We start from the raw sequence: 22,023 nt of genomic DNA, 5'->3' as shown, positions 1-22,023 counted from the left end.
GGGAGGATAAACCAGGACCAGAATCTAGTCGGCTAAAGCATTAGTCATTATAAAACTTGCTGCACAGAGGTGTGATACACGGAGGTCATCCCCAGGTGGGAAGGAGGATGTGATTGTGAGAGTTAGCGCTGCAGTGCAGGGTGATTTGGGATGGACAGGGACAGCCCACAAGTTCTCCATCAGAAGATTTGTACTTTGGAACATTCTAAGTCAAAAGGCATGGGAGAGAAGGAATGTAATCATGTAGACAAGAGTGCCTGTTTTCAACCACATGATTCTGAGAATTTAAATTGTTTTTGTGTGTCTGTGCACTCAGGAGGTAGAAGATATTGTGAAGAGGAAAAGAATATTGTTTTTTGTTTTTGTTTTTGTTTTATTTTGATATATGGCCATCTATGTCATGCAGTATATCAGCTTTTATAGACATTAACTTATTTCTACACATCACTTTTCTTTATCGTCTCAAAGACTTAATGTGTTATTTTGAGTTTATTTAGAGTAAACTCAATCTCAGAGTGGTTAACTAATTTGTTAAGGGGGTGTCTCGGTGGTCAGTTGGTTAAGTGTCTGTCTGCCTTGGGCTTAGGTCATGCATGATCCCAGGGTCTGGGGACATAGGCCCACATCAGGCTCTTTGCTCAGCGGGGAATCTGCCTCTCCCTCTGCTTCTCTCTCTCTTTGACAAATAAATAAATAAAATCTTTAAAAAAATAATTTGCTCAGGATTACACAGCTTTGTGGCAGAGTATGGTTCAGACCTCAGTCAATGTAACTGACTTTCAAGTTCAGAATACACTGTGTTTCTAGTGTGTGGGTAAAGTAAAATTTGAAAAAGTAATATCGATTTCCAAAATTATTTTATTTGCTAGGCAAACCCAGTAATAATATATATGATATAATGATAAAAGCTTTTAATTTGAATTTATCTCTGTTTGAATTCTGGTTCTGTCATAATTTTCTTTGTGATTCAGGGCAAGATGGATCATCCGTCTCAATCTCAGTGTCTTCTTCAGTAACATGGGGATAATTAACTATAAAGTAGTCTATTATAAGGTTTGATTGATACAACATATGTTAAATCACTAAATATGTCTATCATAGTGTGTAGATGATGATTTTAATTAGAACTGTAATTCAGGGGCGCCTGGGTGGCTCAGTGGATTAAGCCGCTGCCTTCGGCTCGGGTCATGATCTCAGGGTCCTGGGATCGAGCCCCGCATCAGGCTCTCTGCTCCACAGGGAGCCTGCTTCCTCCTCTCTCTCTGCCTGCCTCTCTGCCTGCTTGTGATCTCTCTCTCCGTCAAATAAATAAATAAAATCTTTAAAAAAAAAAAAAAAAAAAAAAAAAAAGAACTGTAATTCATACACTTTAAGTACTTTAAAGTTATTAGAAATATTTACCTTGTCCCTTACTACATAACTATTCTTATTAAAAGATGTATGGATGCGTTAGTTTAAAAAACATTTTTTAGAAATTGCAGTTCATATTAAGGTTCATTTTATACTTTACTACTTTAGAAAGTTTTTTATTTGTAGCAGAGAGTTATTTTCAGGCTTCCAAAGACTATATTATATAGTAAGTGTTTCACCATTCAAGGAGACCACAGATTTTTAAAACTGTAGTTCAGCCAAATCATAGTCAAGGAGGATTTTGTGGACTGCGCAGCAAACTTAACCACTACTTGTAATGCTGTTTCTCCACCAAAATGACAGTATGGAAGAGACATTTCATGGGGGGGGGGGGGAGAAAGAAAGAAAGAAAGAAAAGAAAAAAGAAAAAGAAAACCTGAAATGATAGAGCTAAAGGTGTTTTCTTCTTTTTTTTTTTTTAATATTTTATTAATTTAACAGAGAGAAATCACAACTAGGCAGAGAGGCAGGCAGAGAGAGAGGAGGAAGCAGGCTCCCTGCAGAGCAGAGAGCCAGATGTGGGGCTTGATCCCAGGATCCTGGGATCATGACCTGAGCCGAAGGCAGAGGCTTTAACCCACTGAGCCACCCAGGCGCCCCTAAAGGTGTTTTCTTCTAATAGACATGCGTGAATGACCCTGTTAGGAGGAACTTTCACGAGGAAGAGATACAATAGAACATTGTTCTAAATGTACAGACTGTGCAGGAATCAAGCTGGTTCCAGGGAGCCAGATTATGTGAGTTCCTGGTGTCATGAGCCTTGAGCCTGAGGAAAGATAGGGACCTAGGATTTTTTTTTTTTTTTATAAAGATTTATTTATTTATTTGACAGACAGAGATCACAAGTAAGCAGAGAGGCAGGCAGAGAGAGAGAGAGAGAGAGGAGGAAGCAGGCTCCCTGCTGAGCAGAGAGCCCGATGCGGGGCTCGATCCCAGAACCCCGGGATCATGACCTGAGCCGAAGGCAGAGGCTTTAACTCACTGAGCCACCCAGGTGCCCCGGGACCTAGGATTCTTAATGTAAGGACAAATAATAGAAGTATAATTCTAATTTCTATGAAGGATTATTGCTATTATATGAGAAATGTGAAGACCAGGTGTGCATTGATTCTGCCCAATACTGAAATACAGAGTTATGAATTACAGAAATTCAGATTATCAGTAAAATTAAGGTATTTGAAATTTTGTTATTCAGACCCTTAAATATGGTGTTAGGGAGCATGATGGGAGCCACGAATGAGATCCAGTGTTTTGGCATCCCTAGAAATTAGAGAATTGATTGAACTTTGTCCTGAAGCATAGATTTTTTTATGAGAGTGCTTTTTTTTTCCCCTATTTTTTTTGAGCTGCTCTGCAATGAACTGATGCGTCTGAGGCTAATGGAGAAGTATTCAGTTAGGTATCTGAAGATCACTTAATACAGATTATGTAGAAAACAATCAGAAATTGTGTAGGAAAGGACTAAATTATTTTAAAGTCATTAAAGCTCATATGTGAATATGATTTTATGTTCTATTCATTTGCATACTTTAGGTATCAAAATAAACCACTTTTATGGAAGAATGTGAGTTTGAGATACCAGGCTTCAGAATCTGCCATTTAATCGTGTATTCCAACAATGAAGTTTCTAACACAGGGTTTAAAATACAGATTCACTGCTTTGATTTAAAAGTCAAATTGGTAGGTGACATGAGAAAATTCAGAAAAATATGGCAGATTTTAGATCCCAGATGCCATGTTATTCTCAAATTTGCAGCGTTCTAAGGACCAGGAAAATATCAAGGTATTCTAAATAAGAAAAAATGTTTGACAGCTTTATTCTAGGTCACAAATCACTTTTCCTTTGCTTTTTAAAAATTCTTACCTGATGGCAACCCAAAGATGGGTCAACTTTGGCAATATGGCAATAATTGAATAAGCAGGGTTTATTTATTCATTTTTATTTATTTATTTTTATCACCAAATTTTTAAATCTTTGAATATTTTTTGGAGAAAATATTAGCATTCCACTCCCATTATATTTTTATTTCCTGACAGCACAGTTATAAAGTAGCACATCTGGAAACTCTAACTACTTCTGTCTACTGCTTAAAATGAGCTACAACCACACTATCGTGGAGCTGAAGGTTACATTGCTAATTAACAAAACCAGAACAGAGTGTAATAATTTTACCTCATTTTTTCCTATAGGATTAAATTATTAAATGGTAGTTGAATGGGTTAAGACTATAACTTAATAAAAATAATATTGTATTTAACTATAATTAAACTATATATATAATTTTTTACTATAATTAAAAATGTAAATATCCCCCTTCATTCTGTATTCCTTCCTGTTATTTTTTTCCAGAAATATGTACTGTACCAAGTACTTTTTTTTTTAAAGATTTTATTAATATGTTTGAGAGACAGAGAGTATGAGCAGAGAGGAGAGGCTGAGGCAGAGGGTGAAGCTGATGCCCTGCTGAGGAGGGAGCCCATGTGGGGCTCGATCCCAGGACCCTGAGATCATGACCTGAGCTGAAGACAGATGCTTGACCAATTGAGCCATCCAGGTTCCTCTCAAGTACAAACTTTTTGAAGCTAAAATTTCAACTTTTTGAAGCTAAAATTTCAATTTTTCCTCCTCACAGTAATGAAGGTCCTACAGAGAACCCATCACTATGTGGTTCCTTCTAAGACGGCAGCTAGCTCTAAAGCAGTTAGTGTCCTTCACATGGTTTGGCATTCTATTCCCAAGTAGCCTTCCTTAGAAGAGTTTTCCTTTGTACATATTCAATAAATACAATAATATGATTTTAATATATAGCAAGTTTCACAGAAATATCAGGGAACTTAGAGCAATATACTTAAAACATTAAGTCAGAGAATTAATTTGCAAAACGGAAGTATATCCTAAGGTAAATTGATAGTTTTGTAGTTAAACTGGGGTTCAAATCTCACCTCTGCCATTTCCTAGCCATGTAAGCTTGCATAAGTTTACCTTTGTGTTCCTATCAATAAAATGAATGTGCTAATTTCTACACGAAAAGCTTATTGGCAGAAATAAATAAGAGAATGACTTACTTTAATGTTTACTATTAGTCAGCATGTTTGCTGGACATTTGCTGGACATTGCAAGCCCAAAAAAAGCCAAATAAAGCTTTTTGATTCTGATCACCTCTCTACCCTCCATAAATTGCTCCATATCCAGTTTCCCAATTGTTGTTATCATTCCTTGTTCCACTTTCTCTCTATCCCACACTGAACAAGTCCATTGACAAGTAGACTCTGCCCTAAAATATATCCAAAAATGTCCTAAATTTATCCACTTTTCTTCCTGTCCATTACCACCACTTTGGTCTAAGCCAGGGCTAATATAATAGCTCCCTAACTGCCTAACTTTCCTCCCCAAAGTACATTCCCTAACAAGCAGCTCATGAACTTTGAAAATATAAATTAGATCATCATGCCCCATTGCTTGCTTAAAAACCCTTCAGTGGTTTCTAAGAATAAAGCCCGAATTTCTCATCATTGACCCATGGCATTAAATGACCTGGCGTCTGTCCACCTATCTGACTTCATTCTTCTCTACCCACTGCCGCCTTCAGCAGGCGCTCAGCCCTGGGCAGACTCAGCCATGGTCACCTCCCAACTCTTCATTCAGTGTTGTCATGCTGATGGGTTGAAATCGGCCTGTGGGGAATATTTGCCACATAGAAATCAGCAAATGCTACCAGTCTGATGACATGCTACCAGTCTGGTGACGTGCTTCTGGAGAGTTCTTGTCAAACCTTTATTGAAAATTTAATGCCCGTTAATCTGACCTCTTTTAATTTATTAAAAATGCCAACCTTGTCTGCCTTCCCCCCTGTGCACATGTACTTCTCTTTATCTGGAGTGTTCTACTCTAAGCTAGCTTTTTTTTTTTTTTTCTTTTAAGGTCAGACACATTCACATCTTGGTCATTTTGTTGTTACATCTAGGTGAGACGTCAACTTCTCAGAAACAATTTATTTGCTCACCAATCTAATAATTCCCTTTCTCCAGTGTCACTGTCACTTAACCTTGTTGTGATTTTGTCTTAACGTTAATTATTGTCTGAAACTATATGCTTATATATGATACATGAGTAGGTGCCTTTTGTTTACCTCATCAATAGTTATCCTTCTTTCAGTAGAATGGAAATTTCCTAAGTCATGTTAAGAAATGAATTGTCAGAACCACCCAGGACAGAAGCTGTGACATAAATACTTAATAAAATTTGATGAATGAAAAACTAATTTAATGAGTAAAAAATGATGGTAATTAGTAAGCAATCACCATTCTGTTATTTTAACATGCAACTATTATTTCATGCTTATTCACCATATTTTTAGTTTATTCTTGTATATTTATTGCTTGCATATTTTTCAAAGGGCCTACCAAAAGGAAAAGCATCAGTCTTTTTAAACTCATGGCTGAAATTCCAGAAGTTTTTGCTACATTGGCTGTGGTCATTCAAATTGACCTCTTCTTTGAAAAACAGCACAAGTGTTTAAGGCTATGGAGTGTTTAGTGTGATGTGATAAATTGCAGTCATATGTAAGGACCCACTGAAGCATTTTATGGCTTTAATTCAGTTTCGAAAAGTTAAAATACTGTTTGAACTATGTTCTCATGACTTTCCCCTGAACCTTCTGGATCTTATTCAATTCTGTTATCTGTCAGATGTTTCTAGGTAGAACTTGTCCTACCCCGCGCCATGCCACCTACCTTTCCTTAATTTGATTCACTAATTCAAAATCTGCCTAAGAAGAAACCATGTGCTTTTGAAGTGTTACCATTTGGCAGTTCTTTTGTATGTGGGCTTCCCAAAACAAGAAAGGGTAAGCCTTCTGTATCTCTCAAATACTCAAAGCACCTTTTTAGCTACAAAAACTATATCACACATATGGTATTTAGCTTCACATGGCTTAATAATAAAAGCCTATGACTCTTCACATAAATGTAATATGAAAAAGTTCACTTTTTTGAGTTTTGTTATGGAAATTTTGGTGTTCAGGTAAACCATCCCAATAGATGTGCATTTATGCAAGTAATTTTTCCAGGTCTCTTTGAGATGCATATATATCTCAAATATGTATATATTTAATTCCAGATGATCTTCTGCCTTCACCTGTAAATTTTGAACCTGTGAATCATTAATATCTGCCACTACTCTTTCAGGGAACTGCATTAGTGTGTGAGAAGTCAGTAAAACAAGGTGATATGACAATAGGGGGATGTTAGTTACAATTCAGTGTGTAATATGGAAGGATTTTGAAAGAGAACTGCCTATGAAAAGCTTCCAGATTAGAGAAACCTAACCTAAAATGATAATTTCATAACCAAAAGACTTCTTGGAGATGAGTCAGTCCATTTTCTTTATATTTGAGGTAAGAAAATAGAGGCCTAGAAAAATAGGCAGTTTGCAAGAACTTGAAGACCAAGAGTGACAGAGTCAAGAACAGTATCAAGGATTTCTGCCTTTCAGCTGAGTTCTTGCTCACATCTACTGTGTATATGAAGCAGGACCTACTGACTCTCTGCATAACATAGATTTCCAAAAACACTATTTTAAGAAAGCTTCTCTTATATGCTGTTCACTGTATCCTCCTAATGTATAAAATGTTTAACTGTTTTTTTCCCAAATAAATTAATGTTCCAATTTATGTTTAAGTGAAGTCAGATAACCTAGAATCAGTAATTTCAATATTGATCTTTTGAAAATAGTCTTAAATTTAGTCATTGTTCAAATTAAATTGCTAAGTAGGATAAGATACAAGAAAAAATTCATTTGGCTTTCTAGGCAGAAGGTGATAATATTACCAATTATCCCTGTCAGTTGTCATTTTGCATTTATTAAAATCAAACCATGAGGCTGATTTAATAGACCTTATAAGTGAATTCTGAGTACAGTCGATGAGACACTTACGCTTTTATGGACTACAATTAATGTGTAACAAATATCTTGATATTATTTTGTCAGAAAATATTTGTGCAGCAGTCTCATCCAGCTCTTCTAACTACTGGAAATACAATGGTGAAAAGTGAAGATTTCAGTTCTCAAAGATAGACAAAAAACAAAGTGTAATAAATAGACCAGGAGTGATACGAGATGCTATGAAGTTAAATAGAGCAGGTTATGTGGCCAAAGAGTGAGGAACTGGAGGTACCATTTTTGGTTGTACAGTCAGGAAAGTGAAATGGAAGATCTAGGGAAATCATGGTGCTTGCAGATGAACTAACCCTGAGACAGGGATCAAATGACCACACCCAAGGAACAGCAGAAGGTCCTAGATGGCTGGACTGGAGTGAAAAAGAGAAAGTCTGGGAGGATGAGGTAGGTAGAAGCTAGATCCCGTGAACATTTTAGGGTAGGGTAAAGAACTTTAATTTTGTTCAAAAAGAGGGGTGAAGCCTTATTAGGGTTTTGAACAGGGAGTGATGGAGGGCTTTGGAAAGATCTGGCTTTGTGGAGAAGAGATCTGGCTTTGTGGTAGTGTGGTGCTGAAGAACAAGAGCAAAAGTAGAGACGGTGTTTAAAAGACCATGACAACAATCCTTGAGAGAGACAATAGTGCTTGAAATTAGGTGGCAATGTGGAGGTGGATGAAGGAATGAAATATCTTATCCATTTTAAAGATTGAGCCAGTTGCGGAGGGGTGTGCCTGGGTGGCTCAGTCATTAAGCATCTACCTTTGGCTCAAGTCATGATCCCAGGGTCCTGGGATCCAGCCCCATGTTGGGCTCCCTGCTTCTCCCTCTCTCGCTCCCCTGGCTTGTGTTCCCTCTCTCACTATATCTTTCTCTGTCAAATAAATAAATAAAATCTTAAAAAAAGAAAGAAAGAAAGAAAGATTGAGCCAGTGGTACTTGAAAATAAGATTGGAGGTATAGGAACTAAGGAAAAGAAAAGTCCAACAGGAGTCCTAGAATATTTGCCTTGGAAATTTGGAGATGGGCAGAGAGAAGAAATTTAGGATAAATTATCAAGAACTATTTTTTGGATATAGTATATCTTTGATATAAGATAAACAGTGGAGATGTCAGGTAGATAGATTCAGAAGTTTAGTTCTTAGGGAAACACTGGGGTAGAGACAACATGGAAAGTCGTAAACTTTAGGTGCGATCCGTTCTGTGCATACTGAGTGCTTGTATGTGCCAGAATTTGTACAATATCGTCTCATTTAATCTCTTACCAGCCCTGTAAATTAGATACTACTATTCCAATTTAAGAATTAAAAGAAAAACTAAAGTCCTGAGTATCAGAGAAGGTAAGCAACTTGGCTTACCTGTTACCAGCTGTTTTTCAGTGAAAACAGGATTCAAAACTGATAAACCTGGGCAGGGAGAACATTTCTAGTCCATTACTCGTTGCTTCCCACATATTAGCTTATTTATTTGTTATATGTTTTGTATAGACCATGTTCATAAGAATTTCTTCTCTTTGAATTAAATGTTATTTTAATATTAAAAATACACTTATTGGGGCACATGGGTGGTCAGTGAGTTGAGGCCTCTGCCTTCAGCTCGGGTCAGATCCCAGGGTCCTGGGATGGAGCCCCACATCAGGCTCTCTGTTTAGTAGGGAGCCTGCTTCCTCCTCTCTCTCTGCCTGCCTCTCTGCTTACTTGTGATCTCTACCTGTCAAATAAATAAATAAAATCTTTAAAAATAAATAAATAAAAATAATAAAAATTCACTTATTAAAAAAACTTGTGGTTTTCAGCCATTAAAACAGCTTGCAAAATAAGAATATTCATAAATTTGAAATCAAAGGATTGATATTCTCATCAAGTCAGGAAATGTGTATCTAAAGGTTTTATAAAGTGCAAAACAAATGTTATATATTTTACTAAGAATATATAATATCTATGATACACACGTACACATATATACAATGAGTCAGTTGGGCTGTGTGCGCATGTTTGCATTTAATTTGGGGGTGGTAAATTAATCAGAGCACAAATTAAATACATTATTCTTTCTCTGTTCTTAGTCTAATATATAAAAGAGATTCAGAGATATTGTGGATATAGATTTGGCCAAAAAGTTTTGTTACGAAGCATCTATGTGTCAGCATAACTAATAGGTCTGAGGAGAGAAGTTCAGTTATTAGCATTTCTAATTAAGGGCATTTATCATCTGACTGAAAGAAGGACTAAACTTCATTCTTATGCAGGGATAGAAAATTACTTTTTAATGGAGGGGAAACATGATGCTTTTGCGAAAGTTGATTCTGAAAGCTAAAAGGGCTAATTGCCATGCTTTATTTTCTTGGTGAAGGTAGGATGACATTTGAATTAATGCTATCTGTCATGTTGTTTAGTTGAGACGGTCATTGCGTTACAAATGGCTCTATAATCAAAAGAGAGGTCAGAAATGTGGAATATGACATATTACATCTGAAGATAGTTGTTTTTTAAATGTTCCAGAAAGATGGCATTTTGTCAGCATTATTTGTGGGAAAATGTTAGAAAAGAGCTTGCCTTGTCTGTTACAATGAACATTTTTAATAATGAAAATTGGTTGAAAATTGTCCAGAAGGCACCAGTGATTCCATAAAGCAGACAGAGCCAGGATTATCTTCAATTACTAAAAATGAATTACATTAACTTGCTTCTATATTTGAGTCCAAGGCAATTTTGGTTATTTCCACCTGGGTTATTGAAAGAAAATCTTTCCACAAACAGTTTACTGATCTAGTAAGCTTTTATTCAGCAATTCATGAATCAAAACAGTACCTAGTCTAATAGAAGGAAGCTTTACAGAGCTGTACAAGGCAAGAGACTCATATCGACTAGGTGAGCAGGAGCAAAGACATTATACTGGGCATTTGCTGACTGAGTACAGCAAGGGTATTTCCCCTATATGGAGCATAAGGAAGACCTGGAGTCAGTTGAGGCAATTTGTGCTGAAGAGGCAAATGCTGGTTTGTTGACATAGGCCTCTGTTTCTTGGGAGAACCCCCAAACAGAAACTTAGTTAAGTTCTGGTTTGCTGATGGTAGGCTTAGCATGAATGACTCCATCCGGGGCCAAATAAGGTTACTTTAACAAAATCTTTGTCCTAGGTGAGAATTTTACTTCCAAGGTTGATAACTGATGGCTATTTTACTTCCTCTTATTTCTAGTAAGAATCTGTACCATATCTGTTAGTGACATAGTATTATTATAAATTATTTATTTACATAATTTTCTTTAATCAGCTACTCTTTAATAGGAAAAATTCTTCCCATGTAGAATTTCATTTATATATCCATAGGTTATAAATACAAAACCAGATGATTTAACCTCCAAAACTCTGTTAAATAAGAGCTAGAATTTTCATTATGTTGCATAGAATTAAAATTTGATAAAATAATTTCAGTCTACATTTTATTTATTCATATAAGCCATAAATATAAGTAGACAAGGGACCCAACGTTGAAATGGAAATAAATTATTTGCAATATTAAGAAAAATGTTTGTATAACTTTAAAGATAAACACTAAGTATTGTAAAAACTAACTTGATCTCATTGTTAGTTTTTCTTTTCAATAGTTTTTTAATTTTATCCTGTTAAAATATAATCATTTTGTAGCCTATTTTGATAATTCTTTCATAAATATATAATTCAATATTTTCAATAAGTAGCAGAAGGAAGGTTGTGTTTAGCATTTAAGGCAGCCTTTGGTGTTTCAGAGTTTCAACAGGTGTTGACTTTTTTTTTTTTTTTGAGAATTTTTTTTAATATCCTCTAAAAAGTAATTCTGCAAAACCTACTCTTCATGCAGTAAAAACTATTTTTTAACATTTTTATTACTTTATAAAATTTTTAAATTATGGCAAAAATATATATAACATGATTACCATTTTAATTATTTTAAGTGTACATTTTGGCAGCATTAAGTATATTCACATGGTTGTACAATTTTTCCATGTCATTTTCATATCATTATTAAATAGTTGCTTTAGTTTTACTTGTCACCTCTATTTAGTATAAGAATTTATCAAGGAAATACAGTGTTTTTAATAAAGATTCCTGCAGAGATAACTTAAAAATCAGGTGTTATCTAAGCACATATATATAGATATATATATATATATATATATATATATATATACACACACACACATATATATATACCTAATTGATAAAATATATTTGTAGAATTAACAGTAATAAATTACATTATAAAATGTAATTTCTAAAATATTAAACTTCCAGTCATATTTAAATGTTCCATACTTAGTTGCTTTATACATTTGCTGAGTTCAAATTTAAATCTAACCATGTAAGTTCCAATGTTAATAAAGAATGGCTGAAATTCAGAACATTTTTTTAGTGGGTGGCTTACAAACTGTGAGAAAACTGTGTTTACTTCATGGGAAAGGAAAAAAAGCTAATACTTTACTAAAACAAACACACACCCAGTCAGAGGACCCATTCACCAAACGTTTGATGTCAAGAATGAAATAGGTTTTGTTGCAAAGCAACAGATTTCAGTTAAGCAAAAATTTGATTTCTGCAGAATAGTTTTTCATGTTTCATGAAAGTATCTTTCATTTATAAGGACTAACAAAAAATGTACTCTGCCTGCAGTTTGAACTTAATTGCTCATTTAGATTCATACTAAAGATGTATTTTCTGATAGAGCAGTTGCCTGAAACTTTTTTCTTTTCAAAATCTTTATTATAAATTTTCTTGAATTTTATCTTGATATATTTGAGCTTATTAAGCCACCGGTGTTAAACGGCTTAAAACTTACTTAATTTACTTAATAATTTCCCAAATTCAAAAATAGAGAATATGACTCAGACAAAGCATGGAACTATCCACAATAGCCTGGGTTATCAGATTAAGCTGTGAACATTCTTTCTCTGTGTGTGTGATTTACTTTCACGCATTTTTAAAAAATGCCTTAAAATGCTTTTCAAAATCATGTGCATTGTTTGCTATTTGCTCTAAAAATTCCAGGTTTCTATCAAATTACTCATGTCTACTTTACATTTATACATAAATGTACGTACACATATACATATGGATGCAGAAGAATGTGTATCTATACAATATACATAAAATTTTACAAAATGAAATTTGAAGTTCCCTTTATTTTCTGACTTATAATTTTATTTCAAATGTCCACTGCATCGCTCCTAGCCTCTACAGTTAAAAATTTCTGATAACTCTGCCTTCGGCTCAGGTCATGATCCCAGGTCCTGGGATTGAGCCCCACATCGGGCTCTCTGCTCAGCGGGGAGCCTTCTTCCTCCTCTCTCTCTGCCTGCCTCTCTGCTTACTTGTGATTTCTCTCTGTCAAATAAATTAAAAAAAAAATTCTGATAACTTAACTTTTTATCCCATTTGTATTTTTAACCCTTTTCATTGTCCCCCACCCCCATTAGCTACCAGGAGTCTGTATCATTACATCTTGCCTCTTCTTTTTGATTGCATCTGTTTTTCATAAATCAATCCCAGATGAAATTGAAAAATCTAGCCCTATTACACCACTGACTAAATAATTCATCATTATCAGATCTATTCAAACTAAACATTGGCCCCTGGTATTTGGATTCTTCTCCTGGGACTCAGGATTAATTGGGACCCTCTGTTTATAAGTAGTAGACTATCTCCAAAACTTTGACCTTTGTCTGCCGTCTTGTTCTCTGACCCCTGCCTTAGGCTAAGGCCTATACTCCCAGATGTACATTTCAAGAAGTATTCAGGTCGTTGAACTTACAGCCAGTCACTAGACCAGATTTTCATATAAAGAATCAAAGGAAGAAGACTACAGAACAAGGCCACGGCCTAATGAGTGCATTATAGGTTTATATAAAGATGAAGTAAATAATTTATTCCTTCTCTCAATTAGCTTATAAGTTAATAGAGGATATGGCAGAAGTACATCGATAGTAATAATAATATAGAGTAAAACATCTGAAATAAGAATGGCATAGTTTTATCTGAGCTCAATGAACTAAAAAAATATTTTTTTTAAGAATTCAAAATTGTGTTTCTCTTTCCACTGTGGCTGAATGTAAATCAACTGCTTAAATTCTTTGAGTCTAATTTTTAATAAAAAATTAAACAATACCTACTTCATGGAATCTGTATATTAAATGATTAATACATATGAAAGATTTGTGTGTGTATATATATATATATATATACACACACACACACACATACACACATATATATGGATTAAGATATACCATATATATCTGATTTCAAGTAAGTGTTGAATAATATCTATATACAAATATATGTATATATATATTTATATTTCCATTTATAGGTAAAAATATCGACTAATTTATACAGAATAAATGATATTTCCATTTTTGATAAGCTAATGTTGAAATTTTTTTGGCAACTTGCAAGAGGAAACAACAGGTAGTCAGTTGCATGTATCAGCAGGGAGTCAACAGAAAGTTCTGGACTAAAGATAAAGTAATAGTAAACATTGTGCAGCACTTCCCAAGGGATATAACAAAAAGATGTTAGGAAACAGGAACATAAGACCCTAGACCGCTTGTTCACACAGTTAAGAGGTAGAGTATAAAAACAAGCAAACACAGAAAAGCAACAATGAAAACATGACTTTATTATTCAATTAGCAGATAAGAAGACGTGCTAAGATTTGTTTGAGCTGATGACTGGGGAACTTGTGTCTTTCATCTGAGATAAATGATGTAAAAATGAAACTGATTTGAAATCAGAGGGGATTCCATATTTCTCTTTTGATTTCATCTTCCTGCTTAAAATTGAAAGGCAGGGACTTCCAGAGCTCACACTGTCAGTAGACAAGAATGAGGCAGGATCTGGGTTGGGTAGGCCCCATTCCCAAGAACAAAAGTAAAATATATTGGAGGCAGAATTCAAATTTAGGGTTAGTTAAATCTCAGTAAAAGACTTAGAAATTTAGAACAATGTGTTTATAAGGTTTCCTTGTAAAATTGGAAAAAGTAGATGAGACTTGCATGCACGCCCTTTGGGGCAACAAGAAAGGGAGACCACTGGAGAATCTGTGATTCATGCTATCAATTCATAAAGAAAATAAGAAGAGAACCCCATGTACTTATAAAGTGGGTTGTGGCAGCTACTAAGGGGAGAAAAAGGGAATCAGGATAATTCTTTGCTTGAGAAGAGTCCCCGTGTTGATATGATCTCTATTGTTTCTACTTAGAGAAAATAAAATTTGAAAAATGATTTTGAAAATGCATCTAAAGGCAGTTGATCTGACTTTTAGGTGTGGCACAACCCACAGAATCTAACCAAGTTAAACCACCTATGGGGCTATTTTCAAGCCAGAATCATCTTCTGTACCCTGTGTGCTTTTAAAATCTTTTGGAAATTACACCTTCTCTGGTATGAAGACAATGAGATTGAATTTGCTGAATTTTTTCCTGTGTAAACAATGTTTTTTTTTTTCTTTCTGCTTACTAATTCAGAAAATACATCAGCAACAATATTTATGCAGTTTTTAGACAAAGGAAGAAATCACATGTCTCTGACCAAATGAGTTAGTCATCATTTTATGTGGTTTTCCATGTGTGTGTCATCAGACACTTTAGAATACCAAAGATAAAACCTTTGGTTGGCAGTTACTGGGTTATTTCTTAACAAGTTTAAGTATTTATTGTTGATTAGATAGCCATGTGTATACCAGAAATATGTAGGTCTTCTTTAAACTCTGACTGTAAATTATCAAATTTCTTATTTTTAAATTTCCAAGCAACATGTCCTCTGCAAAACTATGTAAGTTTTAGGAGGTAAGTGTCTCATATTGTTAGTATGTTAGTAGTAACAAAGGAATCATTAAGAGGAAAGGATAACTTGGGGCGCCTGGGTGGCTCAGTGGGTTGAAGCCTCTGCCTTCCGCTCTGGTCATGATCTCAGGGTCCTGGGATTGAGCCCCGCATCAGGCTCTCTGCTCAGCAGGGAGCCTGCTTCCCCCTCTGCCTGCCTCTCTGCCTACTTGTGATCTCTGTCTGTCAAATAAATAAATAAAATCTTTAAAAAAAAAAAAAGAGGAAAGGATAACTTAAATTTGTTTTCCTAAATAATATTATTTTAGAACTGACTCAGAAGTTTTGTTGGGGAACACAAATCCTGAGAATTATGATATTTAAAATCTGTGAGATTTAAAAATGAACCTTCTATAAGTCAATTTTTCATTTTTCTTGTTTCTAAAGCAAGTACAAGAATAAGGAATAATAAAGAGTATATTTTAACCATGTGCCAGTCACTATGCTAATTATACATATTACATTTCCCTCAGTACTTCTTTGGGGTTGGGTCTATGCTTATTATTCCCATTTTACAGATAAGGAGACCAAAATTTAGGGAGTAGAGTTCAATGTCAGTAAAAGATATGAAAGAGCCCTCCATCTCCTCCTATCCTTTGCTTTTTAAGACCTTGATTTAGTTATTCCCTCTCTCAGTTCATCATAGTATACACACTTGCATTCCCATGACAGCCTATTTCACCTTCATAAAAGCATTGATATACTCTGTTTACATTTTTTTAATGTAACCAGTGAAAGAGATACTAACATGATGCAGATATTTAACTTCCATTTCACCAAATTATATATAATTAAACACACATAAGGATTTAGGCCAAACGCTGGCCATCAATAATACTGCTAAAGATGTTTAGTTAGCTTTAGCATAACCCTTGTGAGAAATTCAAAATCTCTGACAAGACTATTTTCTCCAAACGCTGCACAAATGTCAACTGACAAATAACTAAGGTCCTTCACAGATGGACCTTTTCCTCAAGTTTGTGTCTTGTGTTGTTCTCTGGGCCCAGATTGTCCAAAGTCCCAGCACATCTCACTGAGTGATACCTGTCCAACTATTAGCAACACCTTCCAGCTTTTCGCCAGTGGCAAACATCTTCACATCTAAGTCACGTGGATTAAATCCCAGCTTCCTCACTATAGCTATGGCCTTGAAAAGGTCACTTAACCTAATCTTCAGCTTATTTAAACATAAAACGGAGATAGAGAAGTACTATCTGATGAGGATTAGACAAGATAATCTATGTAAGCTCCTTAAACCAGTATTTGCATACCTAAGGGCTCAATAAGCATTTGATATAATCATTATTAATGTGTTAAGTGAGATTTTTTAAAAAAGTTTTATTTTGATATGCTTCTCCAGTGTTTATAATACCTCCAAATCTATCTTGTGTGTGAAATATTTGTGACACCATTTTACCATTATTTATATTAAGTGATTAGTAAAAATGCAACTATATTATTTTTGTAAGTTTGTAATTAGTTATACATATAAACAATAGTGAAGACTAATTTTCTTTCCTTTAACAGAAAATCAAACATCTAAAAGGTAAGACTTATGACGCCTGACTAAAATGAGTCAGTTAAGTTTCTGACTCGTGATTTTGGCTCAGGTCATGATCTTGGGGTCATGAGATCAAGCCCTGCATTGGGCTCTGTGCTCTATGGGGAGCCTGCTTAAGATTCTCTGTCTTCCTCTCCCTTGGCCTTTCCCTCCCTACGTGTGCACTCTCTCTCTCTTAAAATAAAAATTATAAAATGAAATAAAAGATAAGACATTGGCAGTCATGAATTTAAAAATATGTTGATGTAAATGAAATGCTTAATATAAACTTTCTTTCTGAGAAAGATATATATGGTGGTAATTATCACCGTGTAGCCTACATTTAATTGCATAGGTTTCTGCGAGTGATCATGCTTCATTACAGTGCCCAGCTCGACTGGTCATGCACATTTTCATCTAACAAAGAGTCTGAGCTTCCTTGTAGAGAGCACAAAAATAACAGATCATCAAACCCACTGGGGTCCATAATTTTCTAGTCTGCTGATTTGGGTTCCTATACATTTGAACATAAAATCTGCTTGGTATCGGGCCATTAGTATTTACAATCTAAGAACATAGCAAAGTTTAAATAGTAGGAAAGGAAATATTAGCTAATCACAAGATTACTAGAAAAAGAATACAGAAAATTGTGAATCACATCATTCTGTGAGAGTAAAAGTTCACACCATAAACATTTTACAGAGAAATGAATGAGTAAATGAATGGATGGTTTTTTAAAAAAACTGTTGAGTTCCAAAAATAAGTAGAATTTAAACTTCACATAAGGAGAAATAGTTTTATGGGGAAAAAGTTTTAACATTTTAAACAGAAAAAGAGAGTATTCAGGGCTTTATTTTAGATAAAGACAGTTAAAAGGAGATCTATTGTTTCTATTTAGAGAAATTAAAATTTGAAAAATGATTCTGAAAATGCATCTAAAGGCAGTTGATTTGACTTTGAGTTGTGGGACAACCCACAGGATCTAACCAAATATGACATTTGATCTTCCCACAAAGAGTCTGTTACTTTTGCATAGTACAGACAATGTATGCCAAGGTTTTGTTAAATGTTGGCTTTTCATTATATGCTGATAACAAAACTGGAACAAGAAATTACAAAGAATTGCTTCACATTTATATTAAATAGTAAATAAATGTAACAAAAGTAATTCTAAGTCAGCTAATTGACATAATGTTATTTCCAGCAAGAGGAAGATGGTGGTTTTGAGACATAACTTGAAGCTTTATCTATTTTCTTTCCAAACAAATATTAATACAGAAAAGGGGATCTAAAGACTTAGAAACCCAAATTTTTGATATTAACATTGATAGTCACAACTAGGAATTTCATTTTCTTGCCTTGTCAGTTGGCCAGCTATTCAATGCCCATGGGTATTCTCCAAATCTGAACTGAGCTATTTTAATGGAATTTCAGAGAAACCAGCAGTGCCTCTTTTGTGGTGTTTAAATGATATTGTTGTATTCTACATTGCCAAATCAACACCTTTAAAATAGAATTAGAGGTTGACATACTCTTTTTGTGCTGTATCACCAGAAAAGATTTGAAATACTAGTTCATAAATGAAAATACTTCTCTCTTTTTAAAATACCTTAATCATTTTTTATTATGTTCAGTTAGCCAACATATAGTACATAATTAGCTATTGATACTTCTCTTATAACAAAATTAAAAACACTCCATCACTTGTAGCACTTAGAAATTTCACTTTGAGATTTTTTTTAAAGGTTGCAAGTTTGCTTATTTTTTTAGTTAACATATAATGTATTATTTGTTGTAGGGGAACAGGTATGTGATTCATCAGTATTAGACAATTCACAGTGCTCACCATAGCACATACCCTCCCCACTGTCCATCACCAGTCAACCCATGCCTCCCACCTCCCTCCCCTTCAGCAACCCTCAGTTTGTTTCTAAAGTCTCTTCGGTAGTACTATCTACAACCAATTATTGTTAAATTTGCTGTTATCTTTGTTATTTATGAGCATTAAAAATTTGATTTTCTTTCCTTCTAGGATCCCCTGCCCTGACTGGAACTGGAACAATCAATGTTATAGTAGATGACGTCAATGACAATGTCCCCACTTTTGCCAGTAAAATGTATTTCACCACAATTCCTGAAGATGCACCAACTGGAACAGATGTTTTATTGGTAAATGCCTCAGATGCTGATGCTTCAACAAATGCAGTTATCAGGTCAGTACATTTCCTTTTGTAAATTTTGATTGTTTTTCTCATCAAGGATTAATCTTTGGACTAAATGAATATAATGCTTAATTTTGCTAGAAATTCTGTGACATTAACACATAGCCCTATTGTGACTACCTACTGTTAAATAACCAACTATGCCTAAAATGAGGATTCAAACAATAATGATTTAATTGTTCTAAAATTTTAATTAATTAATTAATTTTTAAAATATTTTTATCATATCTCATGATTTTGTAGGTCATGTATTTGTTTGTAAGGCAGAGTTCACAGGGAGAGTCTTCTGCTTCATGTGATTGACTGGTATCACTTAGTGGTATTTATCTGGTCACTGGGTGGTCTGGAGAGTTTAAGATGTCTTCACTCAAAGCCTGGTGTCTTGGGAGGGATGGCTCAGCTACGTCCCTGTCTCTGATCTTGTGGTCTCAGGGCTTCCCAGTGTGGTTCTTTAGCAGGTAGCTAAAATGGGCTACATGGTAGCTCTGGGTTTCAAGAACTTCAAGTGAAAGTTGTCAGTCCTCTAAAGAATAAGGCCTGGGGGCACCTGGGTGGCTCAGTGGTTTAAGCCTCTGCCTTCGGCTCAGGTCATGATCTCAGGGTCCTGGGATCGAGCCCCACATCGGGCTCTCTGCTCAGTGAGGAGCCTGTTTCTCCCTCTCTCTCTGCCTGCCTCTCTGCCTACTTGTGACCTCTCTCTCTGTCAAATAAATAAATAAAATATTCAAAAAAAAAAAAAAAGAATAAGGCCTGGGAGTAGCACAGCATCACTTCCATAATAGTCTATTTATTGAAAAAGCCATGATCTGCCCAGATTCACTGGAAGGAGAAATGTATATCACAGTTGATGAGAGGAGTATCGAAGGATTTTGGCCATTTTTAACCAAAATGCTAGTCTGGATAAGAATATTTATATTTTCAAAGTTTAAAAAGTTTATTTTACTCTACTTACATCTATTCAAAATGGAGAAAACAATATGGTAACTTGTTCAGAGAGCATGTAAAAGCAGTTGTGTTGTAACATTTGGTGGATCTAGCTGGGTCACATTCTTCCAGGCCTATTCTAAACTTTAAGAAATGAAGATTTCTAAATTTTCCAGATAAAGGTCTCAAGGACATAAATACTTCTTACCCACACATCACCCCCACCCTCTACAGGCTGATAATGGGTAAATGAGAGTGGATAATTTGAAAGTTCAGAGGAGTTATCAGTCAAGGGTGGCCTGTGCATGTTGCTATTGTGATAATTTGGTTAGGGATTTATTTTGTTTGTTACTGATTTCCTATTTACGAAATTACTTTGGGAAATGGCATTAGTCTCTTCCTGCTGGTAGAATGACTGTTATGTAGAAGGTCTCAAGTTATTTTTCATTTAATAAACATGCATTGAGTTGCTAGTATGAGTAACAAGGCAGCATTTCTACTTTCTTCAAGCCTGCATTCTTTTTGAGGTAGATAAACAATTTAATATGACATAAATAAGATTACTTCATATGGTGAATACAGCCTTGAAAAGCCAAGAGGCTTATATAACAAAGAATGACAATGGACTTTTAGGTATGGTTACTATGGGTGACCTCTCTAAGAAGGTGACATGTAGGCTGGAAGAACTGGCCTGTGGGATGGAAGTAAGCACTGTGTGTTTAGGAAGGTTTGTGAGTGTGGACCAAAGTGAGGAAGGGGCCAGAGAGGAAGGCTGGGGTCAGATCACATAGGCCATCTGAAGGCTCCTGGATCATGGTAAGAAACTGAGGTTTTTAATTTTATTTTTATGTGAGAAACTATTGGACTATTTCAAACACAGACCAATATAAACTGATCTGCTTGGATTGGATTGAAGGAGGCAGGACTATAGAAAGAAGCCATTGGGAGAGAAACCAGTAAGACCATTTAGGTGCTAATTAATATAGTGATTCAAACAAAAGATGGGAGTGTCCATGTACTAAGGTGGAGAAATGAAAATTGAACTAATAGATTTGGAAAAATATTTGAGATTGTAAGTGGGAATAAGAGAAAGAGAAATCAGACTCATCTACTAAGCTTTTGTTTTGAACACCTGGGCAAATGGTACCACTGAAGGTAGGGTTGGAGGAGTAACAGGTGTGAGAGAAACCAAGAGTTCTTACTTGAATACAACTTGACATGACTATTGGTCATTCACATAGAGATATCAGTTTGGGCATTGAAGATACCAGTGTGAATCTTAGGTTAGGGTCAGGGCTGGAGATACAGATTTGGAGTCATCAATACTTAGGGCACATTTAAAACCAAGAAAATGAGTAAGAATGCTTAAGGAGAGAGTATAGAGCAACAAAAGAAGGTCAGAAACTGGTTCTTTGGAATTCTCCCAATGTTTGAAAGGCAGGTGTGGAAGGAAGAGTCACCGAGGTAGCTTAGCAGCTCTGGCCAGAGTTACAGGAGGAAATCCAGAAGAAGATGGACACTGGCATGCACTGTAGGAGGGAAGGCTATGGATGAACTTCTTTCAGAAGCCTGGGACCTACTTTCAGTAAAATAAGTTTCTTCTTGAATTCCAGGAAGTTTATACAGTCAAATCATTAAGGATGGGGAAAATTTCTGCCCAACATCATAGCTATATGCCTCTTGGGTCCCTGCACTTAACACCACCTGAAGCAAGGCAGGTACCACTTACCTTCTTCCTGGTATGAGGTACTAAATGCCAGTAAATACCACCTCCTTTGCTTGTCCTACACCAAAGCACAGAAATCATGGAATCCATACCCTAAGAATTAAGTCTTAACTTAGTGTTGAGAGCACAACTAGGAATGAAGCTTACTCTATTATTAATTGTGGGGCAGCTTATTTAACATTTCTGGGGGGTCAGTTTTCTTATCAACAAAATAGATATTCTAAATAATAAAACTGACTTGATAGAATTATTGCAAAGACAAAGAAAACATGTAAGTGAACTGCTTAGAATAGTGCCTAGAACGAAAAATATCCATCCTAACCCTGCAAAGCCCTTTCCCTTTGCATGTCACCTGTTAGTGCTCAGTAAGTTTCTGACAATTTTGAAAGAGATATCCTATCCATT

At 35.3% G+C, this 22,023-nt stretch overlaps 1 protein-coding gene across 1 annotated transcript in view; it reads left to right on the top strand.

Annotated features, from left to right (window-relative positions):
• Window positions 1-22,023, top strand: part of FAT4 (FAT atypical cadherin 4) — a 181,134-nt gene that overhangs the window by 106,578 nt on the left and 52,533 nt on the right. Inside the window, exon 7 of the mRNA XM_045997091.1 lies at window positions 18,779-18,959. Within this exon, the coding sequence (XP_045853047.1) occupies window positions 18,779-18,959 (181 nt within the window). The remainder of the gene's footprint in view (window positions 1-18,778; window positions 18,960-22,023) is intronic.

The sequence above is a fragment of the Meles meles genome, chromosome 2, assembly GCF_922984935.1.
Source record: "Meles meles chromosome 2, mMelMel3.1 paternal haplotype, whole genome shotgun sequence".
NCBI classification, from domain to species: Eukaryota; Metazoa; Chordata; class Mammalia; order Carnivora; family Mustelidae; genus Meles; species Meles meles.
Note: the sequence above shows the minus strand (reverse complement) of the source record. Positions and strands in the feature narration are given on the sequence as shown.